Source organism: Stegodyphus dumicola, chromosome 2 (assembly GCF_044657685.1).
Source record: "Stegodyphus dumicola isolate Sdum_Otavi_A_Nest chromosome 2, ASM4465768v1".
In the NCBI taxonomy this organism is placed as follows: Eukaryota; Metazoa; Arthropoda; class Arachnida; order Araneae; family Eresidae; genus Stegodyphus; species Stegodyphus dumicola.
The window spans coordinates 132,681,020-132,706,567 of record NC_140769.1 but is presented as its reverse complement, the minus strand read 5'-3'; the positions used below and the strand labels follow the sequence as shown (position 1 = coordinate 132,706,567).

General features: G+C 34.3%; 2 protein-coding genes across 8 annotated transcripts in view; one reads left to right on the top strand and one right to left on the bottom strand.

Moving 5' to 3' along the window:
* Nucleotides 1-25,548, bottom strand: part of LOC118198708 (major facilitator superfamily domain-containing protein 6-like) — a 102,443-nt gene that overhangs the window by 44,931 nt on the left and 31,964 nt on the right. For 2 of the 7 annotated variants that reach the window (XM_085811122.1, XM_085811118.1), the window contains exon 3: nt 15,009-17,178. The exons of 4 other annotated variants lie outside the window; for them this stretch is intronic. The gene's annotated coding sequence lies outside the window, so the exon portion shown is untranslated. Of the gene's footprint in view, nt 1-15,008; nt 17,179-18,587; nt 18,696-25,548 lie in introns of all 7 variants that reach the window. One more of the 7 variants, XM_085811119.1, reaches the window with a different exon arrangement.
* LOC118198709 (glutamate receptor ionotropic, kainate glr-3-like) lies at nt 24,212-25,495 on the top strand. Its single transcript, XM_035370458.2, has one exon. It carries the CDS (start codon nt 24,212-24,214, stop codon nt 25,493-25,495), a length of 1,284 nt encoding a protein of 427 aa, XP_035226349.1.

Sequence of the window (25,548 nt, the reverse complement as noted above, 5' to 3'; positions counted from 1 at the left end):
TTTGACTAAATCTTTGACAAACAATGCAAGTTTTGATTACTGCTTTTATAGTTCGTCTACTTTTCAGTATCCTTTAATTTTTCCTCAAAGCTACCGTTAGCGACTGTACTCCATAATGTCCAAGTTCTTGTTTAGACAGAATCAGGCACATAACCACATGATGATTTAATGGTAGAACAATCGGGACTCTGAAATTTTATCGTCGCTCAAAAGAAGTTTTGTTTTAATTCTCAAAATTCCTTCAGCGTCTGTAAATGTCGACAATGATTTTAGGCATTGAGTTTTCTCACTATAGAAAGAGCCTTCTTGAACTTTTTACAAAATTGTAAATTCAGCTTCTTTAAGCTCTTATTAGTTCTCCTGAAATTTCGTTAGGTGACTTAGAATTCCTATAAAACCTATATATTCAACTAGTAATTCTAATTATTATCTTATAGGAGGATATGTGGTTATAATAATTATCATTACTTTGATTCATGTGAGACACTATAGGTTTCTTCTTTTCTGCATTTACCACATCTTCATCAGGTGACAGATCATAATCCGGCCATTTATCTTTAGAATCTCTAAGCCAGGGTGGTCCTTCGTGCCATTTTTACTTTAGTAAGGTTTTTACTGAGCAACATCTTGATGGTATGTCGGCCGGATTTTGAGATCCAGGAATAAAATTCCATTCATTGGATTCTGATAGAGTTCTAATTTCATTTACACAGTTAGATATAAACATTTACCACAGATCTTCTCTTTGGATCCAATACAGTACGTCTATGAAATCGGACCAGTAGACTGACTGAATATTTTCTAACTTCAAATCTTTCTTCACTGCATTGATTAATCTAGCCCCAGTAACACATGCTAACAATTCCATCCTCGTAATCGATAATCGCTTCAAAAGAGCAATTCTTGATCAAATTTTACTAATTAACAAGTTACTTTTCCCTCTTTTTTAGCTCTAAGAAAACTACAAGTCGCATATGCAAACTTAGACGCGTCACAAAATGTATGCAGTGTTATTGTCGGATTCACTAAGGTCTAAATCAGATAGTCTGCGAGGTATCTTGAGGTTTTTAATTTCTGGTAACTGATCTTTACATTTTTCAAATTTTTTAATTAAAACTTCCGGAAATTTGGAATTCCATGAGATTCCCATCTTCCAACATTCCTGATGAAGCAGTTTAGGAATTAACGTTATGGGGCAAGTGAAACCTTTGGGATCAAATAATTGATGTGCCTTAGTTTCTATCAATTGGAATGACAGGGTGTCATTCTTAGTATCCCATGTGAGACCTAAAACCAATATACCGTTTTCATCTACACAAGCAGAGCTATCTATAAAGAAATCTTGTATCTCAGGAAGATAATTACTTTTCCATCCACGTAAGTCAAACTTAGCTGCTTTTAGAATTTTTTGATACTCTCTTTTGAAATAGTCTAAGTTAGCAACAGAGTCAATACTTGCAACACAATTATCCACACAAAATGAATCTTTCAGATTTTTCATTGCAAGTCCTTTCAAAGACTCTTCTACTTGATCTAGAACACGATTCAAAACAGCTGCAAGTAAAACGCGGCTGCTTGAAATACCGAATACGACTCTGCAATGTCTGTATGTGATTAACTGTTGGGGATCTCTACCTTTCCACCACATAAACCGTAAAACATCTCTACCGTTTTCGTTTAGGCTTATCTGCAAGAAGGCTTGCTTGCCAGTCTTTTTTGAGCGAACTCTTTATTATCGTGTAAAGGAGGATGTCCTTGTAACTAGGGTAAATGAATCTGCCACTACTTTCTCTGCTAAGAGTTTCTCTGAAATGTTTCAAAGCCAGTTCTTGGGTCTCTGTTTTAATGAGCATTTTTCGCCACTATCTTTAATACCCAAAGTATCTAAACTCCAGAGATTTTCATTCTTTGCGTTATTCACGTGAAGTGACAATAATAGCATTGAATTGTTTGCCGAAGCTTCCTTTTTCCTATATTTACCCATTACTGTCCATCCCAAGAGAGTATGAACTGCAACTAAGCCTCCTGAAAGATGCTTTATGTTCCCCGTTAATAATTCTCCCGCACAGTCAGGTCCAATGAGTAAATGGATTTCATCCGAATTATTTTCATATAGACAAGATTTATCATTTATAATCGTATCACTTATTAAAATTCCAACATCTTTTAATTGGTTTAAGCAATGCGAATCATTCAATTTAGGAATAGAAGCACAAATTTTATTTTCGTCTAAAACTTCTAATTCACAATTAAAGCTTCCTTCTATGCTTGCGAATTTAACGTGATATTTTTAGTGCTTTTCTGTGTGTGTAATTCCGCCGACTAAACCATGGTTTACAGATATTTCTCCTATCTTTTTTAATTTCAACTGGTTAGCAGCAAATTGAGACACATAACTTGTTTGGCTACCCATGTTTATAATTATTCTTACAAGGTATTTTATATTGTTTTCCGTAATATACACTATCAAAGTTTGAAGATAAACTTCACTTGAACAGCTATTGTTCGAAAGAACTGTGTTCTGACAAACATCCATTATTTCAGTAATTACGGCATTATCACTCGATTGTTTTTTGTCTGAGTAACACATTATTTCCAAATGTCTTTTGCTGCCACATATGCTGCACTTTGATAAACATCGAGAAGAAATATGACCAGATTTCAAGCACGGAAACAAAGTCCGTTTTTTATTAATAGTGATTTTTTGTTTTTATATGGTAAATCCTTTCCGTATAAACAATCTGTGCTGACATGTGAATCCTTTCCACAGAAGGTACAATGTTTAGATTTGAAGGCCAAATTGCTCGTTAATAACTCAGAAGCTGTCACGGGACGCGACTTTTCTTATTGTTTATCTAATCGCTTGCCAGATATATTAGGAAAGGAAGGAATTAGGAAATGTATCTGGGTGTGGCACTGGGGAGTTGTGAAAATACAATTCTGTTTCTTGTTTAGCCATTAACGGTTTGTGCAAAAAAGCCAATTAGATCATTACTAGAATATTCATCTCCTAATTATTTATTAAATTCGAACATTAAATCTCTCTATAATGCCTTTAAGATTACAGGTGCTAATAAGGCGCTGAACGTGTTAGAACTTATACCTAGCGATTCCAAGCTTCTAATATTAATTTGAATTTTACCAAAAAATTTCCGAAAATTCACAACGGTTTAATCTTAGTATCCGGTGCAGAAGGGATTTGGTTACTTTTGACGACTTTATGATAAGTAGTAAATGGGACATACACGATGAATAGTTAAACGGGTCATTTTATTCTTGGTGATAATTTTCAAAATTGGGCCAAGGTTGCACCTTATACTAGGATTTTACCTTCACTACGTCACTAGAACATATAAGTGTGGGTATTTCTAGTAACTGTTTCATGTGTGTGTTTATCAAAATTGCTTTCCTTCGAAATCTTTCTTCAAGTAACGAAACAGCTTTTTTTTAATTGTCGCTTGAAATAGAAAAACCTTCTATAGTTTCCAAAGCAGTTCCAGATAAATGGGCTTTTAAGTAATTGAATTTACTAACATCGTCAATTAACTTTTTATTATGTATCGATGTTTCGAATGAGTTCCAGAATGTAAGCCAATCACTTAACTTTCCATAAAATTTTGGAATTGCTATTTTAGGAAATTTCACATTAAGCGTTTGCTGAGGATTTGCATCCAAATTAAGTGACAAATGGGAAGAGTTGACTAACTGGTTCATTTGATTCACACATCGCAAATATTTGTTTGTTCTAAATCTCCATGTAATGATTTTTTCTCTGTATTCTTCGGCGGATTCAAGTTCTTCATCAAGATCTTTGGGATATACTAACTTTTCTACTTCGGTATCCACAACTTTGAGACTTTCAAATTTGTCGTTTAATTGTTCTAAGTAAAGCTCCAGCTCACTATCAGAGGCAGTTACTTCTGTTTTTGTAATTTTTTTGTTCAAACATTTTGTCAATTTTTGAACAAAGTTTTGTAATTTACGCTCTTAATGTTGATCGTTTTCGAATACACAAAGTTAATGCTTCAGTAGCCATTTTACTTAATTTATGTTACGTTTGTATGCTTAATTCAACTGCAATACTAAATATGATCTTCAAATATATTTCAGACAAATTATATAATATTAAGTGAAATACAGATCACCATCTCAGCGTGGGATGCCATGTTAAAAAGTTAATAATTTTTTAGTTTCTTTAAAAGTTTAACTTCAAATGAAATATCAAAATTCAGCCTATCTGTTCTTCCCGGGTAGCTGTATCTCCTTCCATGTTGATTCAGCACTCAATGAATGCCAACGTAACTAAATGGCCACACGATTAGACTAATACTAGAATATATTTAAAGGAACATTAAAATTAAATTCAAATTATACAGTCTCAAGAATACATCATTAGCATGTCATGGAATACATCTATATTTGTTTCCGCTGTTCGAAGTGCGTTGTAGTTAGAGAAGAGTTGAGTTGCAGTGTGCTCCTCACAAACGATAACAATGCGCGACATTTTAAAGGCTCTGTTTTTAACAATACTATTTATGTATGGGGTATGGTAAACTCGATACACACCGAACTACTACGAAAAACGAAGTCATATACTAACCGAGTGGTACAAAAAAACAAGCATCCAAGCCAGTTATAGCACATTGATTGACAGAAAAAGAGTCCATTTGCTGACGTCCAAGAGGTAGTAGGTTGATCGTCGGAATAAAAGTGTTGGACGCAGAGAAGCATGAAAATGAAAGAACAGGACTCGATAAAGGAAACAGTTAGTAAAGGAAAGGGAGTGTATCAAACGCCTGAAAAGACAAGGATGGATTCTGGGCTTCGAGTCAACACTGCCATGCAGTTCTACCAAGGTCGTGTATTTCAGAAGACGTGCTGAGAGTCTGGTTGAAAACTCAGTAAATGAAGAGAAAGTTACTAGTCGAGCTATAATTGTGCCTTCTAAATTCAAGGACTTTGAACTTTAAAATAGACTTTTAATTGAACTCTAAAAATATTTTAAATAATCAACTTTAAAATAAACTTTTAAGTGAACTTTAAAATAGACTTTTAAGTGAACTTCGAAATGGAATTTTAGGTTATATTTTAGATTAATTAAATATTTGTTTTGATAAAAATCCTGTTATCAAAAGGTGGGAGTATGTAAAGTATAGCATTGTTCATCTACATTCAACCATTAATTTCCTTTTTAGTTTTGCTTGAGCCTTTTTAGTTTGAACTATAGAAAATGTTTTTATTTTGATAGAATAAACTTGTTTGGTTGTGTTCAAATTTTTGAGAGATTATTTAGGTAGAAATGAGTTGATGAATGTACACCATTTTGTCCGTATAAAGTATGGGCATGTAGAAGCCATTTGAATTTGAAATTTGTTTTATTATCGATTTCAGATTTTGTAACACTTCAACGAATTTTTGATTAAGGAACTAAACAATTTCAAAGCAAGCAATGGAAACACTGTACGAAAAAAAAAACATTTTTATCTCCAGCTCGCGAGACTGTATCGGAATATCTAAAGATATGCTCATTTTAAAATTAATTTGCGATATTGCTGTTGACTAAATTTGATGGTTTGAGTGGGAAGAACATGATATTTAATAAATAGAGGTAACACACAAAACGTTAAAAAAAGTCCCTTTGGACGTAATTTAACATCTGAAATCTTTCAGCTTTTTTTTTTTTTTTCTGATAAATATCTTCATTACAAGTAATGGATAATTTGATCAAAAGGAAATCTCGCCTTGATGCGAATGATAACAATGCTACCGTTAGCACTAGTAGATTGAAGATGATGCAGAAGAGATAAAATTTATGAAATCGTTTTGAAACGTCAATCATTTGTAACGACGAAGAGTACTTACCGAATTTTACCTGGAGCGGAAATACAGATTGTTCAATTCCTCTCTGCGTTGCATGAGGAAAGACACTGCCAACAGCACGATGGTGCTCACTAAACTTGAGCCATTTTTTGACTGAACGTAAAAATATTTCATCCAAAAATAAATAATGCTTTAAAACGCTTTTTAAAACACAAGATAAATAAAGAAGATAATTTGGAAAAATAATTTGGATAATTTGGAAAAACAATGAAAGTAACTGATAAAACTCAAATTGGATCCTTTATAAAATTTCTGAGTTAGTAGCATTAGGAATAAAGCCATTCACTACAGTAGAATCTTTCATATTACCTGCCTGCTGTGATATAGTAAAAATTATATTTATAGGGTTATATTTATTTTTACTGATATTTATGTTATTTTTCGATTCTTTCCTGAATTCGCTTATTCTCTTCACGTTTCCTCGCCACGATGGAAATTGGTTACGGTGAACGACAGTATTTCAACTATTTGAGCGAAAAGGAATGACAGAGCGGCGTAATTTCGCTAGAATTGCATCGTTTTCTTTAGATCGCGGATCAAAACTGAAGTTCACTGAAAATACTCTTCAAGAAAAAATGAATAATCGATTCTAGCAAAAAAACGCATTAAATACGTAAAGATTATTTTCCACTCATATCTTTCCGAGATAGGATTTTCAACCGTGATTATATTAAAGCAAAGATATGCAAAAACCCAGGAAATTTAGAAAATGGGAGTGGCTTTATCATTTATTTTTCCTAGCATTATTGAAAATTGCAATACCTAGTTTGTGTAGTTGCATTAAATTAGAGAATATTTTATAAATTGTAATTTTAAGCGATTTTTAATAACTGTGTTTGCATCAATCAATATCGTCGTTTTATTCTTTTATAAAAATAATATTCTGAAGCAGGGCTCCCACAACGCGATTACTCTATGATTCTGATTTTTCAGAAAAGCCGACAATCCCTGATTTAAAGTGTATGCTGTGTTGTAAGTGTTCCACTCAAAATTAAAAAAAAAAAACAGAGTTTAGTGTTTGCTGACTTTAAAAAGAATGAAAATCAAAGCCATCACAGAATTTTAAGACGAAAGACCAAATTTTTACGATGATTAATTTTACCTTTAAGCAAAGGTTTATGAGAAGCTTCCACACTAAATAAAACAATACCGAGTTTTAGCAAAATTTCTATGAAATATTGTACAACCATGGGAAGTTAGCCTGCCTGAAAAATTCCTTAAAAATCCATTAGATAGAGCGGGGTCAAACATTAATCCTAAGATTTGGCTCAAATAAACTAAAATAAATAAACAGAAAAAATGAATTTACATAAAACTCTGCAAAAACAGAGTTGTGACACAGAATTAAAATAATTTGTTAAGAAAACATTAAAAAATCTGAAAGGTTTCAGATTTTAAATTACATCCAAAGGGGCGTTTTTTTAACCTTTTTTTTTGTTACCTTTATTTATTAAATATCATGTTCTTTGCACTCAACCCATAAAATTCCGTTCAACAGCAATATTGCAAAATAATTTTAAAAGGAGCATATTTTTAGAATTTCCGATACAGAGTCTCGCGAGCTGGAGATAAATTTTGTTTTCGTACAGTTGTTCCATTGCTCGCTTTAAATTCGTTTAGTTTTTTAATAAAAAATTCGTCGAAGTATTACAAAATCTGAAATCGATAATAAAACAATTTTCAAATTCAAATTAGGGCTTCCGCATGTCCATATTCTATGGAAGATTACGTTATTCAAATTGTCATGGCTCTAGGTACCGTTGTTTTATCGCAATGCAAGAAACATACAAACATTTATGCAGATTCTTCATTATTTAATATCTTTGAATATAAGACAGGGTGATAATATATGGTGTCAACGATTTGAAAAGTGATACAGCTTTTTAAAGTTTTCGACGCAAAATGCCAAAATGAAATTAATAGTCCTTCAGAACAAATTGCCCCTTTGGACTAAAAATATAATAAAATTGAGTTAATATTGTGACCTAAGATTCAGTGTACGATAAGAAAAATTGATTCTTTTGTGTTCGATAAGAGGATTTAAAGATGTTTAAAACAGTTAAGTAAAGAGTAAATCTATGCTTTCCTCAAAAACTTTAATATTTTCACGACAAAGCTCTCCTTTCTGCTTCATGCCTGGCATTTTCTAGTGGAAATGAAAAGGAAGTTATTTGATGTATTCTCAAAAGAGACTTTATAGAAATGGAAAATCTAATGTAGTTCAGATCGTTTGAAGAAATGCACCACAAATACAAAATTGTTCAACTAGCTCGATATCTCACTAAAAGATGAAAATTCGATTTTGTCGTTCTCCCATGCAGAATTTTCAAATCGTGCGTAATCAGAATGCGAATAAATGTTTATTTCTATTTCTTATGTGCAAAGATAATCTAGCAGAAAAACTGAAACCATCCTTTGAGGAGTTCCTTGTTTCGAACGTTAAGTAGATATTATATTACAACAAAGAATTGCGTTTACATGTTATTCGAATTTCCTCTCTATATGTTCTTTTTTTTAAGAAACTATTCGTAGCATTCATTTTTTATTAATTTTGAGTGGAGATATTTCATTTACCTTTAAATTTAAAAATGATTTATTTATCTACTAGAGAATGTTTAAATGTATTTGAAAGCTCCAGTACACTTCCCATCCCTCTAGTCATCTTGCTCTAGTGTTATATAATTTTTGCACAAATTAAGTGGTTATAATTTAAATTTAGAAATATTTTCTTGAAGTTAAATTTAATAAATCTATTTCGTAACAAATTATGTTAATATTTGGAGCTCTTGCTAAAATTATTAATTAATTTGCGATTAAGAAATTAATTTGTGCAAAGATTCTGTTAAAAATATTTAAATCATGTTGTTGCGTTCTACGTGTTCGTGGATTTGCTGTAATTGATGACAACACATGAAAAAGAATCAAAACACAATTTGTTCTCCAGTATTATACACGACAGTTCCGAAGATACCTTTACAGTCGTCGAAAAATTACGATAAACACGCTGGAAAAATCAGCAACACAGTTCAGGCTATAACGGTAAACAGAGCTTCACGTCAAAGCACTGAAATATAGCTCCCGACTCGGTCGATCGCTCTCAGGCTAACCTCTGAACTCAAGACATTACTACACTACTCAATTTAAGATACTACTACTCCGCATACACGCAAGGTATAATCCGCATACAGCTTTTAACCTACTTTCGACAGCATTTCTGAATAAAGCCGCTAAGAATGCGCTCTAAAAGGTTCCGTCTATAGCATATCGCCAATTTTGTCGCCAAATAGACGCCAAATGGAAATGTGGCAACCCTACCTTTCACTGATACTTTCCGGCAATCCAAGCATCGCTTTGAGGGGAAATTATTTTACCGCAGTTTGGCATTTCACAACAATATATAACTTTTTAAAGTATTTTGGACTGAAAGTTCAGATAAATTTTGTTTGTTATCTGGTAGTCTTAATTTTGAAGAAGTAATTTTAACTAAGCAATTAATTATGTCTGGAAAAGAAGTAATGATATGTGTTATTAAAGGTGTTCAATAAATTAACGGTAGTGTAAAAGTTAGAATCGTTAAGATTTAAAAATATAATACGAACAGCTTAATAATGTTAACCCAAATAATGCATCAAACATTAAAGGAAATTCTGAGCACAGTTCCTTTCTCTTGTGACCTATCTCTCTCAATCCTTATTGCCGCTTAGGAGATCGAATGAAATAATGCACCGAAGATTCGAGAATATTCGGAATAGAGATAGATGCCCTTTGAGACGATTACTTTTCTCCTAGTCTGTACTGCCATTTTCGGAAGACATCCCAATAAAAGAACGAAGGAGGGCAATGAGAATTCGAAAACAAGTGACTAGTTTCTGTCGGAAGCCCCTACCCCAGTTTCGACGTCTCAGAAGAGTTCCATAATTTCGTTTCTATTAAAAGAATGAAAAAAAATTCCTCAAGGATCAGAGTAACAGACCTCCTAGAAAATTTATACCATTCAAAGCCAATGAAAAAGTAGGAGGGCTGACTGACAAAAGCCTACTGGATAAAAATGAACACAACAACCCCTCGCCCCCAAAACCAGATTATGATTATTGCCCATGCGACAAATATCCATAATATATCCCCTATAAATAAAACTCCACATAGATAAATGCCCACACGGGTAAAAGCTGCATTGACATACTAAGCCCGCATTGAAAAAAGCCGATAGTGATGAAAGCCCATGTGTAGATAAGGACAAACGCATTTAATCAATATACACGCTTTTAATCTCATTTACGACTGAGATTGTAATAAATGGAGTATTTGGGTCTGATTTTTGAAGTTTAAAAAAATGTGTCCATTTATATATTTTAGCACTACTTTATTTGTTTATATTATTAGGCCGAAAAGATATTTCTGCTTTTTGGTTAGCTATAATGTTTCGAGATAAATCTAAAAATTGTGTTTATTTATTTATTTATTTATTATTTTTATTTTATATTTATTTTTGTGTGTGTATGCGAGAGAAAAGGAAAAATATCACTTTAAAGTTCCTCTAAAATTATTTTTAATGTTATATGGATAAGAATAATTATGCTTATGTTTCAGCATTACAAAATGGAGGAGCCGCTATTTAATTAAAGAGCCGAATAAATATTTTTGTACTTATAACTGAATACGTATCAAGCCTCTTTTAGTTCTTGAACCACAGAGTAAAGCAATATCTTCGAGGATAAAATTCTAGGATTAAAAGCATGAAATGATCTTGCATCCTCTCATTTTACACCTGTTATAGTGAATGTTTAAATTTGTAGAATCATAAGGTTATTTTAAAGCTGGAGACGTGAAAAATGAGCAATGCCCTCACCGGGACTCGAACCTGGACCTCTCGAATACGCGCGGATTGTTGTACTGTTACACCACGAAAACATGCAGAAAGGAGGGAGAAAATACCTTATAAAGAGTTCTCAGGATGCTAGATATGAACAGTGTATACTTTATGAAATCACAAAGTCATATCAAGAGATTAGTTTACGAAAACTGGTAACCAATAAACCAAACATTAATTTCTAGCAAGAAGAGAAATGAAATTTGAAACTATCCGAAGGAAGTTTTAAAAGGCTACAACAAATATTATTGACGAGAAAAATCGGTGCTTGCGTTGCAGTTAATAAATGGTCAACATGTAGGATGCCTTGTCATATCAAATTGCTATACTTGGTTGACCAATTATAAAAAGAAAATTTCAATACAATGAATAACATATAAATTAATAATTGTTGTGTAAACTAATATCATTTTTAATCATCATAATGATTCGTTCCCGTAAATTTACAATTATATGCAATTAATAACACCCCCTATTTTTTTCAAGCACACCATAAAATGGTAGAATAAAATCAGTAGAGTCTTGTAGAGTCATTAGATTATTTTGATGCTGGGAACGTGAAAAGTAACAATGCCCTTGCCAGGACTCGAACCTGGACCTCTCGAATAAACGCTGAGTGTGCTATCGTTACACCACGAAGGCATGCAGAAAGAATGGCGAAAAAATATTGTACTCTTTTTCTTTTTACAAAAATCAAGTGAGGGAAAATAGAACTAAAATCACAAAACTTCCTTTTTAAGTATCCGCATCATGAAGCTCATAATAGCGCCATTTTCTCTCAAAGTTGTGATACTGATTACAGGCACTAAGTATCGACACTGCGAAAAAAAAGGCGGGACAGTTCCTATATCTCCCGTTATGCTGGGCTGATTGACAAAATTCAAATTGTGTTTTCCATATCTCGAAAGCGGGACTTAGCATATGTATTAGATTTATATATAGCATTGTTCTAACATAGAAATTTTAACACAAAATCGGACTTTATTTTTAAATGAAATACCAATTTTTTCCATATTTCGATTCTACGACTCAAATTATGCCTAGATATTAAATTTTGTAAAAATTGGTGCGAAATTTATGAAGAAATTCAAAAATTTATATTGTCGCAATTTTTTCAGTTTGCGTGAAGAATAATTTACTTGGCCCACTTTTTAATATATAGTCATCTTGTTTCCATCCTTTTGCATTGTGCATGAGCGGGGAAAAAGTGATTCTTAATTTCAAATAGTTTTAGCAAAGTGTCTAAACCACATCTGATGTTTTATCGCTTTCAACAAATATGTCAAATTTCGTAACGCGCCAATACATAAATTCACGTATATCTTCTGAAATTTTGAATAAAAAAATCTGATGTGTACACCACATGACTTCCTTGTACGGAATATTAAATTATACGCATTTTTTCTTACATTTCATTTAAACTTATTAGATTGAATTAAAACTACTTCGCCGACAGTGCATAAACCACAATAGAATAAATTCATTCTTTAAAATTCACTTTGTTTACCATAGCGGCACTCTGGTGCTAGGTTTACTTAACAGTATTATATTCGTTCATATTATAACTCCGAATGCACAAAATTTATATCATTTAAAGAATTATCTAATCGTTGCCACATGTTCTATTCAAATACTATAATAAAGCTAGAACTCTGTATAAAAGAAATTAAGCAAACAAAACAAAAAAGAAACAGTTTTTCACAGACGATTGAGTATTTCTCATTCAATTAATTCAGTTTTCACTTCGCGACAAGGCAAAATAACATAAAAACTCAAAATATCTGTATTAAAAATTACGAAGTAAATCTTAAACGCTTATTTCCTCGAAAAAATTCCAGAAAGGATTAAGCATGATTTAAATAATAAATGAAGGCGTTATCTTTGTTGTTGCGAAGCTAACTTTCTCTAGATTGGCAACAAATCCGCTACTCAGCTGTTTCAAATGTAAACAAGAGCAATGGCCGCTATCAAATTAGGCTTAGCAGCACTTAAACAATTTTAAAATTATTGATAATTCTAAAAATATTGCATACAGATTTACTAAAGGCATAAAACCCTTAACCGGAAGATAAAAACAACATAATTCAATCATTTTTAAAGCAAAAAATGTACAATTTACAAACATACACGTATAAGAGTAAAGAAACTGAGATCACTGAGCCGGGTAACAGAGTGGATATATTTATAAATATATTTATATACGTTTGACGCGGCCGATTAAAACCAAAATACGAGGTGCACATCTACATGTTATAGAAGTCTTATATACAAAATTTCAACGTTCTGAGGCTACTCGTTTTTGAGTTATGCGAGATACGTACGTATGTTCGTACGCACGTACGTACATACGTTCGTGCAGACGCCACGAAAAATTCTCTTCAAAATTAATTTTAAAGCAGTTTTTTAGTTTTTTTGAAGGAAAAGAGTCTTTTATTCTGTCCTTACGTACAGATATCACGCATAAACATCGTTAAATTGCATTCGAAAGCGGTCAAAGTGGATATTTTCGTTGAAATATGATGCCTGAAGCTTTTCGCGATTATAATACTTCCTCTTTACTTCGTACAAGGAAGTAAAAACTGTAATATTTTGCAGGTATGCTTAGAAATACATCTACTTTAGGATGACGGTAAAAATTTTATCGATCATAATTCAAAATGTTTTTCGAAACATTTTTAAAAATTATTTAAAAATACAAATTTTAAAGATAAATCATAAAATTGGGTGAATTTTATTTGAAATGAACCTGGATTTCGAAATGTGATAGGAAGAGTCAAATAAGTTTAATAAAAAAAAAGAGAGATTAATAAATATATATCAAACTCAATTAACTCTGAGGAGCTAAACTTTTGAGAGTTAATTTTTTAAAAACTACTCGTGCGTTTTTACAAAACGTGGTAGTTTGGCGTAATTTGAGTCGTAAAATCGAAATATGGAAAGAGAATAGTATGTTATTTCATTAAAAGTCTGATTTTATGTCAAAATCCCTATATTAGAACAATGCTGTATATAAATCTAATACATATCCTAAGTCGAGCTTTCAAGACATGAAAAACGCAATTTGAATTTCGTCAATCTGCCCAGTAGAACGGAAGATGTCGAATTGTCCCCCCCTTTTTTTTGGCGCAGTGTGCATGCATTTACTTAGACGGACTTTGCTTTCTAAAATATACGCTTATATATCCAAATAATGTGCGGTAGCGTAATAGTTTTTAAAAAGCCCTGAAAAGTTATTTAACAATTCTACGCTGTTCGAAAGGATGGAAAGAAATATCAGGTTTCAAGCAAGTAAGATTCTCATTAATTGAAATTTAACTTGTAGAGACATTGGGTTATTTCGAAGCAGGAGACTTGAAAAATGAGCAATGCTCCCGACAGGAATCGAACCACGAACCTTTTGAATATGCGTCCAGCGTGCTGAAAACTACACCACAAAGGCATGCTAAAAAGGCGGGAGAAATACTTTAAAACTTTAGAAAAATCTCTTTCCACGAAGTACTAGAATTAGTTTATTTAAACTGCGTAGAGTATTTTAAAATCAAATATATATTATTTGCTTTCTTAGAGAATCTTGTATCATGGAAGTGGTTATTGACATAAAATTCTAACTTCAATTTGGAATTGTTGCACTAAGATAGTATTGCACTTCATTAGTTTCGGTAGAATATTTCTTTTCGTTTTAAAGGAAATCTAGATTAGAACAAATTAGTTATTGAGTGTATGTAGTTGTTTAAATCTTTCAATTATGATTCTATAGTGAAAATTGTTATTTTGTGGTATTAAATCTTTAGACTTACCTTGTTACAAGGTAGTCTAAAGACAGCAGTTATTTAGCTTACTTATTTTTCACTTTTTTAATTATTTATATCTACATATATTATAAGCTATTCATATTTATGTACATGCCTTAGCTATTTCTTAAAAAGGCGAAAACACTGTATTTTCTGCAGTTTTATGGCAAACAAAAAAAATGGAGATCGAACACGGAGATTTTTGACAGTGAAAATTGAAGACTTAAGAATCTTGCAAGTGGTTCTTGAGCTTGATACAACTCCGTATAATTTCCATGTAACCATCAAGGTCCGGATATTTGACTTTAACTGGCTATACTTATTAGAGACACTAAGTTATTTTGAAGCAGGAATACATACAAAATGAGGAATGCCCTCGCGAGGACTCGAACCTGGACCTCTCGAATACCCGCCGGTTATATCACGAAAACATACAGAAAGGAGGGAAAAATACCTTATATACTAACCTTATTTTTACTGCAGCTCATTTTGCACAAGTGAATAATACAGTTGAACACTGGGTGTTTGATCTGAGTCCGATACCATCAGCCCTGGTGGATTCTCGGATATTTTGTAGAGATATTAGGATTTTTTTCAAGAAGGAGTCATATATAGTCACTTTACTTAACCTGTTCCGCCAAACTAATTTAATGAACTACAGGGTTAGGAAGTCATCCTAGTCATTGCTAGCAATCTGACGGTTAGGCCGCCTTTCTACATTTTACATTAATCTGTAGTTTCTTGGATATAATTATTTTCATTCACTTGCTTCATTATCTCTAAGATGCTCTTGTTGCAGTAAAATTCCGTGAACAGTCTATTCACAGGATATGTGATGTAGTCGGAAGGAAAGAACTGCTGTCGAAGGTGCTCTGTCAGAGGGCAGGAGAGCAGGTAATGAAGTGCGTTCGCGTCTTCCCCGCGAAAACCGCAAGAACAGTTGACGTCCCGTCTGAGGAATCGTCTGTAATACGCTGGGAATTTCCCGTGGTTGGTACAGGCTTGGAGGAAGTGTCGGTTGCATTTGAGCCTCTTGAGAGAAGGTATTGGGAAGATGTTGTAAGTAAATCTACCTGTCTCTTCTTCCTGCCATCGTGATGACCATGTCTCTTGAAATGCTGTCTTGAGGAGCCTTTATGCAACTTCTGCGGAAAGCGGAACTTCCTTGTCAATTTCTGGTTTGAGAGCTGCAGTCTTAGCTAGTTCATCCGCTCGTTCGTTGCCTTTCTGCCCGGTATGTCCTTTTATCCAGTTGATCTTTAAAGGTATGGAAGAGCCTAACGTCAAGAAGATCTCTCTAAGTGCTGCCGTGTGCGGATGTTTTGGAGGAAATGAATTTAGCGCATTCAGAACGCTCATGCTATCTGTGAAGAATGAAGTGTGAAGAAGGAGTCATGAAAAATGAGCAACGCCTTCGCCGGGACTCGAACCATCGCCTCTTAAAATACGCGCCAAGCGTGCTGACCACTGCACTACGAAGGCATGCTAAGAAGGCGGGAGGACCATCTTATATACTCCCCCTTTTAAAGGGCGATTGGTGATTAAGGGACCCAATCGCCAAATCCTAGGGGTGGAGAATCTTCATCCACCACCCTTTTACTTCGGTCGCCACTGTAGAGGCATTAGCATTTTTTTTTTTTTTTTTTTTGAAGCAGGAGTCATGAAAAATAAGCAACGCCTTTGCAGGGACTTGAATCACGGACCTCTCGAAATAAGCGTCGAGAGTGCTGAACACTACACTACGAAGGCTTGCTAAGAAGGCGGAGTAATACCTTATATTTTCCGCCTTTTAAAGGCGACTGGGGATTAGTGGACTTAATCGAAAAATCCTAAGGAATGGAGAATCATCATCCACCACCCTTTTAGTTCGGGCGCCACTGTAGAGCCATCAGGATTTTTTTTTTTTTTTTTTTTTTTTTTTTTTTTTTGATGCAGGAGTCATGAAAAATGAACAACACCTTTTCCGGGACTCGAACTATGGGCCTCTCGAAATACGCGCCGAGCGTACTCACACTACGAAGGCGGGAGAAATACCTTGTAATTTTTATGTTTTTTCTTACGTTTCGTAGCTTCAATTTCCAGAGTGTTCACCATTTATGACTGGATATTTATTCCCAAACTATTCCTTACAAATTGTCCCAAACGCATTTTCAGAATTGATATAAATACCATATAAATTTTGTATACTTTTGATTCCGACGTTTAATAAAATAGCAAGTAATATTTCATGGTAGGTAGTGCGAAAAACGTAATGCACCAAAAAAAAAACTAATTATTAGGAAGGAATATGATGTTGACTACGATTTCAGTGACATGAATGAATCTGTGCTTTTCATTAAAAGGTAACTTAAAAGAAAATTTTGGTATGATTCAAAACTCTTGATATCTTGGCTGGCTTGACAAAATTTAATCCTAAGAAACAACAATGGAACTCAGAAAGTTCCATAGAGTTCACATCATTTTTCGCATAGTTCGAATCTGATTTTATAGCACTCATGTCGTTTTTCATTAAGCAAATTTAGCACTCACGTAATTTCAAATGTCTCTTTTATTATTAAGATCTAATATAAGTATTAAGCATAGGTCTTGAAAGAACTGTACAATTGTCGATGCACTTGGTTGATTGCACAAGAATGTCTAAAAAAATAAGATGAAAATGTCATTATTGGTACACATAATTAGAAAACAAAAAGCATGAATAAAGTATCAAAAACATATGCAATATCATCAATGAAGTATAAAAAGTATCTTTTCAATATGCAGCAATAAATATCATACTTGAATTCTTACATCTGACCCTTCCTTTATTAAAATGTTTGGCATCTACTAATCTACCAAATGCATTTTCAGTTTCACTGCACATACATCCATTTATTTGTAACATGATGTTTACTAATTTGGGATGACAGCGGATAGTTACCAGGAAGGTATTTTCTTCCTACTTTCTGTATGCCTTCGCGGTGTAACGGTAGCACTCTCGGTGCGTATTCTAGAGGTCAAGGTTCGACTTCAGGTGAGGACATTGCTCATTTATGACATCTCCTGCTTGCAAAAATTCCTATTAACTCTACAGTAGCGCCCAAACTAAAAATGTAAAACTTTTGGTGGATCATAATTCTTCACCACCAGAATTTTACGACCGGATCTCATAATCTCTAGTATCCCTAGAAAAAAGGGGAAAACGAGAAGAGTATAAGGTAGTTTCTCCCTCCTTTCTGCATGCCTTTGTGGTGTGATGGTAGCACACTCGGAGCGTATTCGAGAGGTCCAGTCCCTGCTAGGGTATTGCACATTTATCACATCTCCTGCTTACGAAAAGTCCTATTGATTCTACAATTTAACTTAAAGGTGTAAGGGATAGAATAACTTTAGAGTAGTATTTCGTTTTGTCATCTTGTGCAAGGCTACAATTTAGTAACGGTCATAAAGATTGTAAGAGTGCGGTTTCATTTAGGAAGAAAAGAAGGAGGGGTTGAATACAACAGACAAGGAAAAAATGAACTGAGTTGCGTATGAACCTGGACTAATTCAACTAATAGCAAACGGACCAACTTCAGTTATATAAAATTGTTTCAATCATATAAAATTGTTTAACGTAAACCCAATCAGTTTAAATTTAGTTTAAGTTAAACAATTTTATATGACTTAATGAGCAACATGTGTTCGGATGAAAATTAAAAATAAAAATAGAATTTTTTCAATATTGATATGCCGCGGTAATTTCAGAATACGACAAATCAAAAATAGTAATTAAGATCCGAAACCAGTTATAGCGCACTATCATAAATAATGTGCTACAATTAATAATAAAATACTTGCCACAAGATAACAAAGAAAATGTTCATTAATAATTAGCTAAGGGTCCCAAGTTTCACTGCAAGAGAACTAAATAATTATCAAAGTAGTGAAATCGTGAAATATTATTTTCTTTCGAATAAAAGCAAATTCTTATAAAGAGAAAATTATTAGAGTTATTACCATCGTCTCAGTTATAACTGAGATGGTAATAGAACATTAACCATTTTTATTAACAATAACTTAATTACCTTTTCATCAGATCAACAGGGTCCATTTTCACGAAGGTCCGATTTTCCCTAAGCCTTTTGGAATTATATTTAGGTGTTATGAAAACAGAATAAAGTGAGCATCATAATCTAAAATATAGGATATACTTTAACTAAGCTCTGTAAAAAACAAAATGAAATAAATAAAAAGTTCGCACATTTTCTTCAATCGAGCGATAACTGTGCCGCTCCATAAAAATCATTTGTCAACAAGTTCCAAATACCTTTATGTTTTAGTAAAGTAATATGAAAGAGATTTGCGAAGTAAACATACTCTTTGACAAAACAATAAAACTAAATTTAGAAGTAATTACGATCAATGTTTTTGAGGTAAAAGACAGCTCATAAATCTAGGAATAAAAAAGGAGTTCAGCTCCACCTGCAAACACTGAGAATTGTAAATTCGTAACAGAAATGAGGAACGGTCACAACAATTTTCTATAATGATACAAAGGAAACATAAATATAAAAGAAATTACTAGCATAACAGCTGTTGTAAAGTTAGCTAGCAAACTACATGAATAAAAACTTTCACTTCGATGCTGATATGTTACGCGTGAGTTTACAAGGTTCTACGAAATATAATGGCAACATGTTGATATCTCTGAAACGATTTTATTTCCATAAGTACAAACACTTAAAATTCCTCAATATAATCACCTGCTATTATTTACAACCTTATGCCAAATTACCAGAAGGCGTCGTATACCATCAGCATGTCCATTTCTGTTGATACTCCATTGCGATCGCCCGTAACCACTGAAAACGTTCTGTTAGCTGTGCTATTCCTTTACTTGGAGTGATTAAGCGATCACAATCACACTATCTCATATCAGGTGTTCCAGTATCTCCCATCGCCATATTAGCCGATGATCTGTAATAGCGCTTGCATTATGACACCGCGTGTTGTCATGGTGGATGATAGGATTTGTCGTCTGAGCTATCATCTGCATCCAACTGTTAGGAGAAGGAGAAAGTGGTGTTGGTGTTAGTGTTGGTTGTTGATGACGATTCTCATCCTCCTCCAAGACAAGATATGTAGTACGCGACAATGTATGACAGTATGCGAGCACTGTCATAGATCTCCTGCAACCGTTGCGATGCGAAACTGCGACGAAGATATACAGATACAGATTTGGTTATCGTCATTAGAGTTTTGAGAAACATCTTAACACGTTTAAGCCTGTTCTACAGAAAAGCAATAACTGGCAAGAAACCTAGATACTTTCCTAATATTGTATAAATATATTACAACACATTTCCAAAGTATACTAGTAAATTACAACATATTATATTAAATGAATTACCATATGCATATATAGAATGGTATTTTTACCTTGCCGGACAAGAGAAATTATATTACTTAATTACCAGACACAGCATATTATCTTGCATTTCATATACGCATTTCAGTATTACTTATCACAGCATATTACATATTAACCATATATCTGTACGTGTGAAAAAAATATATTTTGCAGAATAATTCTACGTACCCAAACCGAATTTTCAGTAATATGGCGACAGACACTGTACTACATACATTTTTAATCTGATGGCATTCCTAACATCAGAGATTGAGATACATAACTTATCTTATAGCAGCGTGAACTGCGGATACGGAACATAAGCAGATGAAGTACACGCAGTTATGTTTTCGCATTTCACTGTATTCAACCTAATGTTAGGAATTTTGTGCACAGATAGAGGTTTTAATGCAGTTACATGTGAAATTGTTCTATTTTTCTGCATAATGTAGCATGAAAATTTAGAGAAGGTTAGCAGTGGTTTTGGTAATTAATTATTGTTGCCTAATTCGGCAAAAATTCGCCAAGGTCTGGCGCCTGTATAAATGTAATGGGTATCGTAATTGAATAACTGTAATTCCTGCTCTATGTACCTGTAACCGTAATTCGGTCCTCATATGTCTTCCATTAATTTCTAGAAACATAAACTCTATAAATATCTCTGCGGCCGGGTGAAAACTATATAAGACCGCAGAGTGCACCTGCTCTCAGTTGTTAGTTCAGCGTGAGTTGGATTACAGAGATATGTGCGAATTAGCTTGGCTGTTTAGATGCGCTTTGCATTGTGTTGTGTTCTTAGTAGTTTGAAGTGTAATAACTGATTGTACTCTATGATACTGCGAACACCTGTACGAGTATTTCTGTGGAATGTTCCAGAACTCTGAAGCGTTTCTTTAGATTAAGTAAATTTTATCAGCCTATCATCTGAACTGTGTTCATTCAATATATTACAAACCCGTACGCATGCTACAACTTTCGTGTCGGGAGTGGGGTTGAATGCGAGTGAAAAGAGCGATAGATGAGCAGTTATGAGAACTGGTGGCAGCTTTATTACATTCAAAGAAGAGATGAAAGTAGGAAAAGAATCCCTTAAAAAAGAGATGAAGCGCGGCAAGTAAAGATGAAGATGGGTCAAGAAAAGATTGAAGGGACCGGCAAGTGCGTTCAACAAAAGACTGAATCAGGTCAAGAGAAAATAAAAAAAGAAATTACTGCCATAATGTAAAACAAATTTGAAGTTTTGGAAATCAGAATAGACACGGTTGTAAACAGAGTTGAAGAAATTGAAGATAGAGTTTCTGCCGTCCAACAACAAATAGCAGAAAATTGAAGACAGATTTTCTGCTGCTGTTACCAAGGTAGCTGAAAGTTTAAAGAAATCCATGACGACAGCTGACCACAATTCTAATGCCTTTAAATTCGAACACATGTCATCCCAGCCCTCTCTAAAGCTATCCACATATTATGAAAAAACCTCCTGGCAAGTGTACAAGACGTAGTTCTCTACATTGGCAAACGCAAATGGACGGAATTCTGAAGCAAAAGCCTTCTATATCTGCGCTTCATTGAGGGCAGACAGAGAGGGATATCCTTGAAACTCTTGCCGAATACCAGAGGCTAGACTTCGAAGCTCTGTCTGGCGCTTTTAGAGCTTCGCTTTAAGGAGAAATGTTTAAAAGATTGTGACAGGCTTTAATTAAAATTCCGTCAACAGAAGCTTACAGAAACACTCCAGGAGATCGCCACGAGGTTGAAAGGTTGTCCTATCTTGCGTTTTTGAACTGCCCGTCAGAAGCAAAAGAAATCCTGTCCCTGCACTACTTCATGTATGGTATTAGAGATCCTGAGATAGGAAAATCCCTGCGAATGTCAGGTGTCAAGGATTTTAAAACCGCTCTAGTGTATGCGATGAAATTCGAGGCAGCCCAGCAAGCAAATTGTACAGACCGCCACCCAATCAGAGCTGCTGAAGTCAAAAAGTTAGCGGATTAACTGTCCTTGAGACGGAATAGGAGTGACAAAAAGCCAATCCTAAAGTGCTGGAACTGCGGTATTGAAGGCCACGTTGAAGGAACTGCAGAACACTCTAGAACACAAAATATAAGACCACTCCCCAGTGATGACGCAAGGAACAAATTAGTGGCCATCTGGCATAGCAGATGTAATGATACAGCATTGGAATTCAGGGTTCGGTATGCCTCTTCAGTTACGTTCCGATTAAGGAAGAAATTTTACCTTGGCTGTAATTAAAAAACTCTGAAACCACTCGGCATTGACAAAACCCTCCCGATACCCTTACATCCCCAGTCAGACTGCATGGTAGAGAGGTTTAATCGAACCATCCTTAATAACCTCTCCCTGGTGATTTCCAGAAACCAACAGGACTAGGAGGGAAAGTTATCTCTGTTTTTACTGGTCTGTCGAAGGGCTATCCACGAGACTTACCGGCTATTCCCTATTCTAGCTCTTCGGTCGTCTCTTCTCTTATCCAGCTCTTCGGCCGGGACCTTCGTCTGCCTTGCGATCTCCCGTTTGGTCGCCCTCCGGATGGGCCTTCGTCGCCTGGGGAGTACATCCAAAATCTCCAGGCACGGTTTGAAGTGATGCGCACGAAAGCGAATCAGCTTGGCGACGGAGAATATGAAGGTCCGCTACGACACGAATGCTACAGGACATTGATTCAACTGACAAGGCGTGGCTTCGGAATCTGATTCGACGGAAAGGATGCTCTCCTAAGTCACCTTGGGATAATATTTACACAGTCCTAAGGAGGTTTAACGACGTCGTAGTTTCGGATCCGCAAGTCATCGAATTCTAAGCCTCGTTTCACGCAGGTACCGATGCAATTGCTCAAAAAATTTCGGTCGGGCATGTGTCTTCTCGGGAAACATTTCCTGTACAATCTTTCGGCTTCCACAGCATTCCCATTCGCAAGGCCATACATAAAATGCATGTCCGCCTTTTTTTATTACTATATGTCGACTCTTCTTAAATCCACGCTAGAAATGACGATGTGTAAGAAAACTCGCGCTTTATGCTTTCCATTACAATATCGTCTAGCAGTTCTCCGCTTGCTCTCCGCCCATGCATTGTATAGTGAAAATTGCTTGTTTAGATGTTTTCCGTCACCCGTTAAATTTTTTACCATGAGTTTTAAAACGCCCTGTATATCACTTATCCTTCTAAATGTAACTTCTAAATAACAAAACGAAGCAATAAATTAAAAAGAATTTCAAATTTAAAAATGCAGAACCTTTTAACATTAATTATTATATTTTATTGTTATTTACTATATTTTTGAAATAAATGTTGAATTACAATCGTATAATGTATAGTATCTTCTTAAAATCTATCACAGCACCATTTAATTATCTATATTTCAACCGATCATTGTAAAATCTTTAAAAAATTGGTCACTATAAACTTCTAACAAGTACACGTAAAATATTTGGCAAAATTTTTATTGATTTTTATATATTTATGAAATCTGAATTTTTAACTTAAGCAAGTACTGCAAAATTTCTTAATATTAAGTGCAGAAAAACCCATGAAACTTTCGGATATCTGTTCCAGATCACAGAAGTTATGAGTACAACGTCAAATTTTTTTCTGGAGTGATGCTTCATTTTTTAACTTCCATCGCGTAATTACCTAGCTCCTCCAATTTTAAAACAGTGTCACGCATATGCATTTAGAACAGTGTCACGCACCTTTATACTTTTTATTTTTCGTATTCGAATAACAGAACTAATGCTAAATAAATATTGTTAGCGAAGTCGTTGAAATTAACTTCTGTAAAGCTACGCTGACATGTTTCCTAATTTGCCATGAATGGAAGTTGTCTGTGCAAACAGTCGTGAGCAATGTTAGTACCGTGTAGTAATCGTGTTTCATTGCACTACTCAAAGACAAATTTGCTTAATAAAGATTTTATGTATAAGAAATGAGTGAAATAAAAAATCTGCTATTATCTAGCCGTGTCATATGATATCGTAAAGTTGAAAGTAGTTGACCTGAATTCTTTAAACAAACTTTATTGGGAAGAATATTATATCACATTAACATAGCTAACTTTGATTTTGATATTTTTTAAAATATTCACGATGTTAGCTAACAAACTGGTGTGTGTTAGGTAGTTCTAGTTATTGCAAAAATTCTTGATGCGTAATTCCGTGAAGGAAATTTGCATGGGAATAGTAAATCGATGAAATGATTTTTATGAAACAACAAGAATTTAAATTGTGAATGGAGTTATCAAATATTTCACAACAATTATAAATGAAGCTACACCGACAATCTATGGCACATAATGCTGTTGGAACATCTAGTATATCAGAGGGCATGAGATTTCCCAACTTCGTCAAAATTGCTTTCATGCCAGTCGTTCCATACTTAATGTTAAGCAATGATGGAACTGCTGCCGGAATTGAAGGACGATTTTTAAAGGTTCTTTCAGAATTCTTGAAATTTCGGTATGAAATGATAATGCCACCCGATGGAGAATGGGGAGAATTGAAAGAAAATGGTAACTGGACTGGTATCGTGGGCATGATTCAAAGGCAAGAGGCGGATATGTCGTTATTGTTTATTACTTACCCGAGACTGCAAGCACTCGATTTCACAGCACCGTATTCTACTATGAGGATGGTTTTTGCAACAGATATACCAGGACCGCTACCACGTGCAACGTTTTATATGAAGGTATTTCAAACCACTGTCTGGATTTGCTGCTTCAGTGCCATCATTTTATTGCCTTTGATATACCACTTTCTTCTGAAACAAAAGTACTCTTTTATGCGGATTTTTTTAGAAATGATTGGCACTATAGCTATGCAAGGTCTTAACGTCAGAGACAGAGCTATAAGCGATAGATTCCTTATTATATTCTGGTTATTATCGGCTTACATTTTATCTTGCAGTTACACCGGTAGCCTCTCATCCTTCTTAACAATGCCTTTAAAACAACCCCCACTACGTAATTTTATTGAACTATCTGGAGCAGTGGAGAAGGGAACTCACAAATTTTATGCGCGGAATCCGTCCCCCAATATAGTTCTATTGAAGAAATCGGAATACAGCTATTTGAGGGTTCTTGGACAAGCTATAGAAAAACATCAGTGGAATGTTTATGATCACACACAGCTTTCGGAAATTATGGTTAAAAACACCGCAGTGATGCTGCCTGAGCCTGAGTTACTTTGGAAATTAGGAGGAGAGATTGGTGAAACAAAGTACTTATCGGATGATGTGCTTGCCTTGTGGTACAAAGGAATTGGACTGAGGAAAGGTTTCTGTTGCACAGCAAAATTAAATGCTATTATATCGAAACTTCATGCCTCAGGTTTGTATGAAAAGTTTATCAGAGATGAAACTTTTAAACCTACCGTTGCTCAGAATGATAATGCAACAGAAACAGATTCTGAAGGGAAGCTGTCAATGGATGATATAATGACACTTTTCACTCTTCTTATTTGTGGTTATGTCTTATCTTTCATTGTTTTATTATGCGAGATTTTTTATTTTCGCTTAAAGCAAAGTGAAAGGTGTGAAAAAGGAAAAGAAAAAAAAATTCGAAAGACCTAAATCAAAAAATAACACTCTCTCTTGATCATAAGGAGTGAATTATAAATATTTTA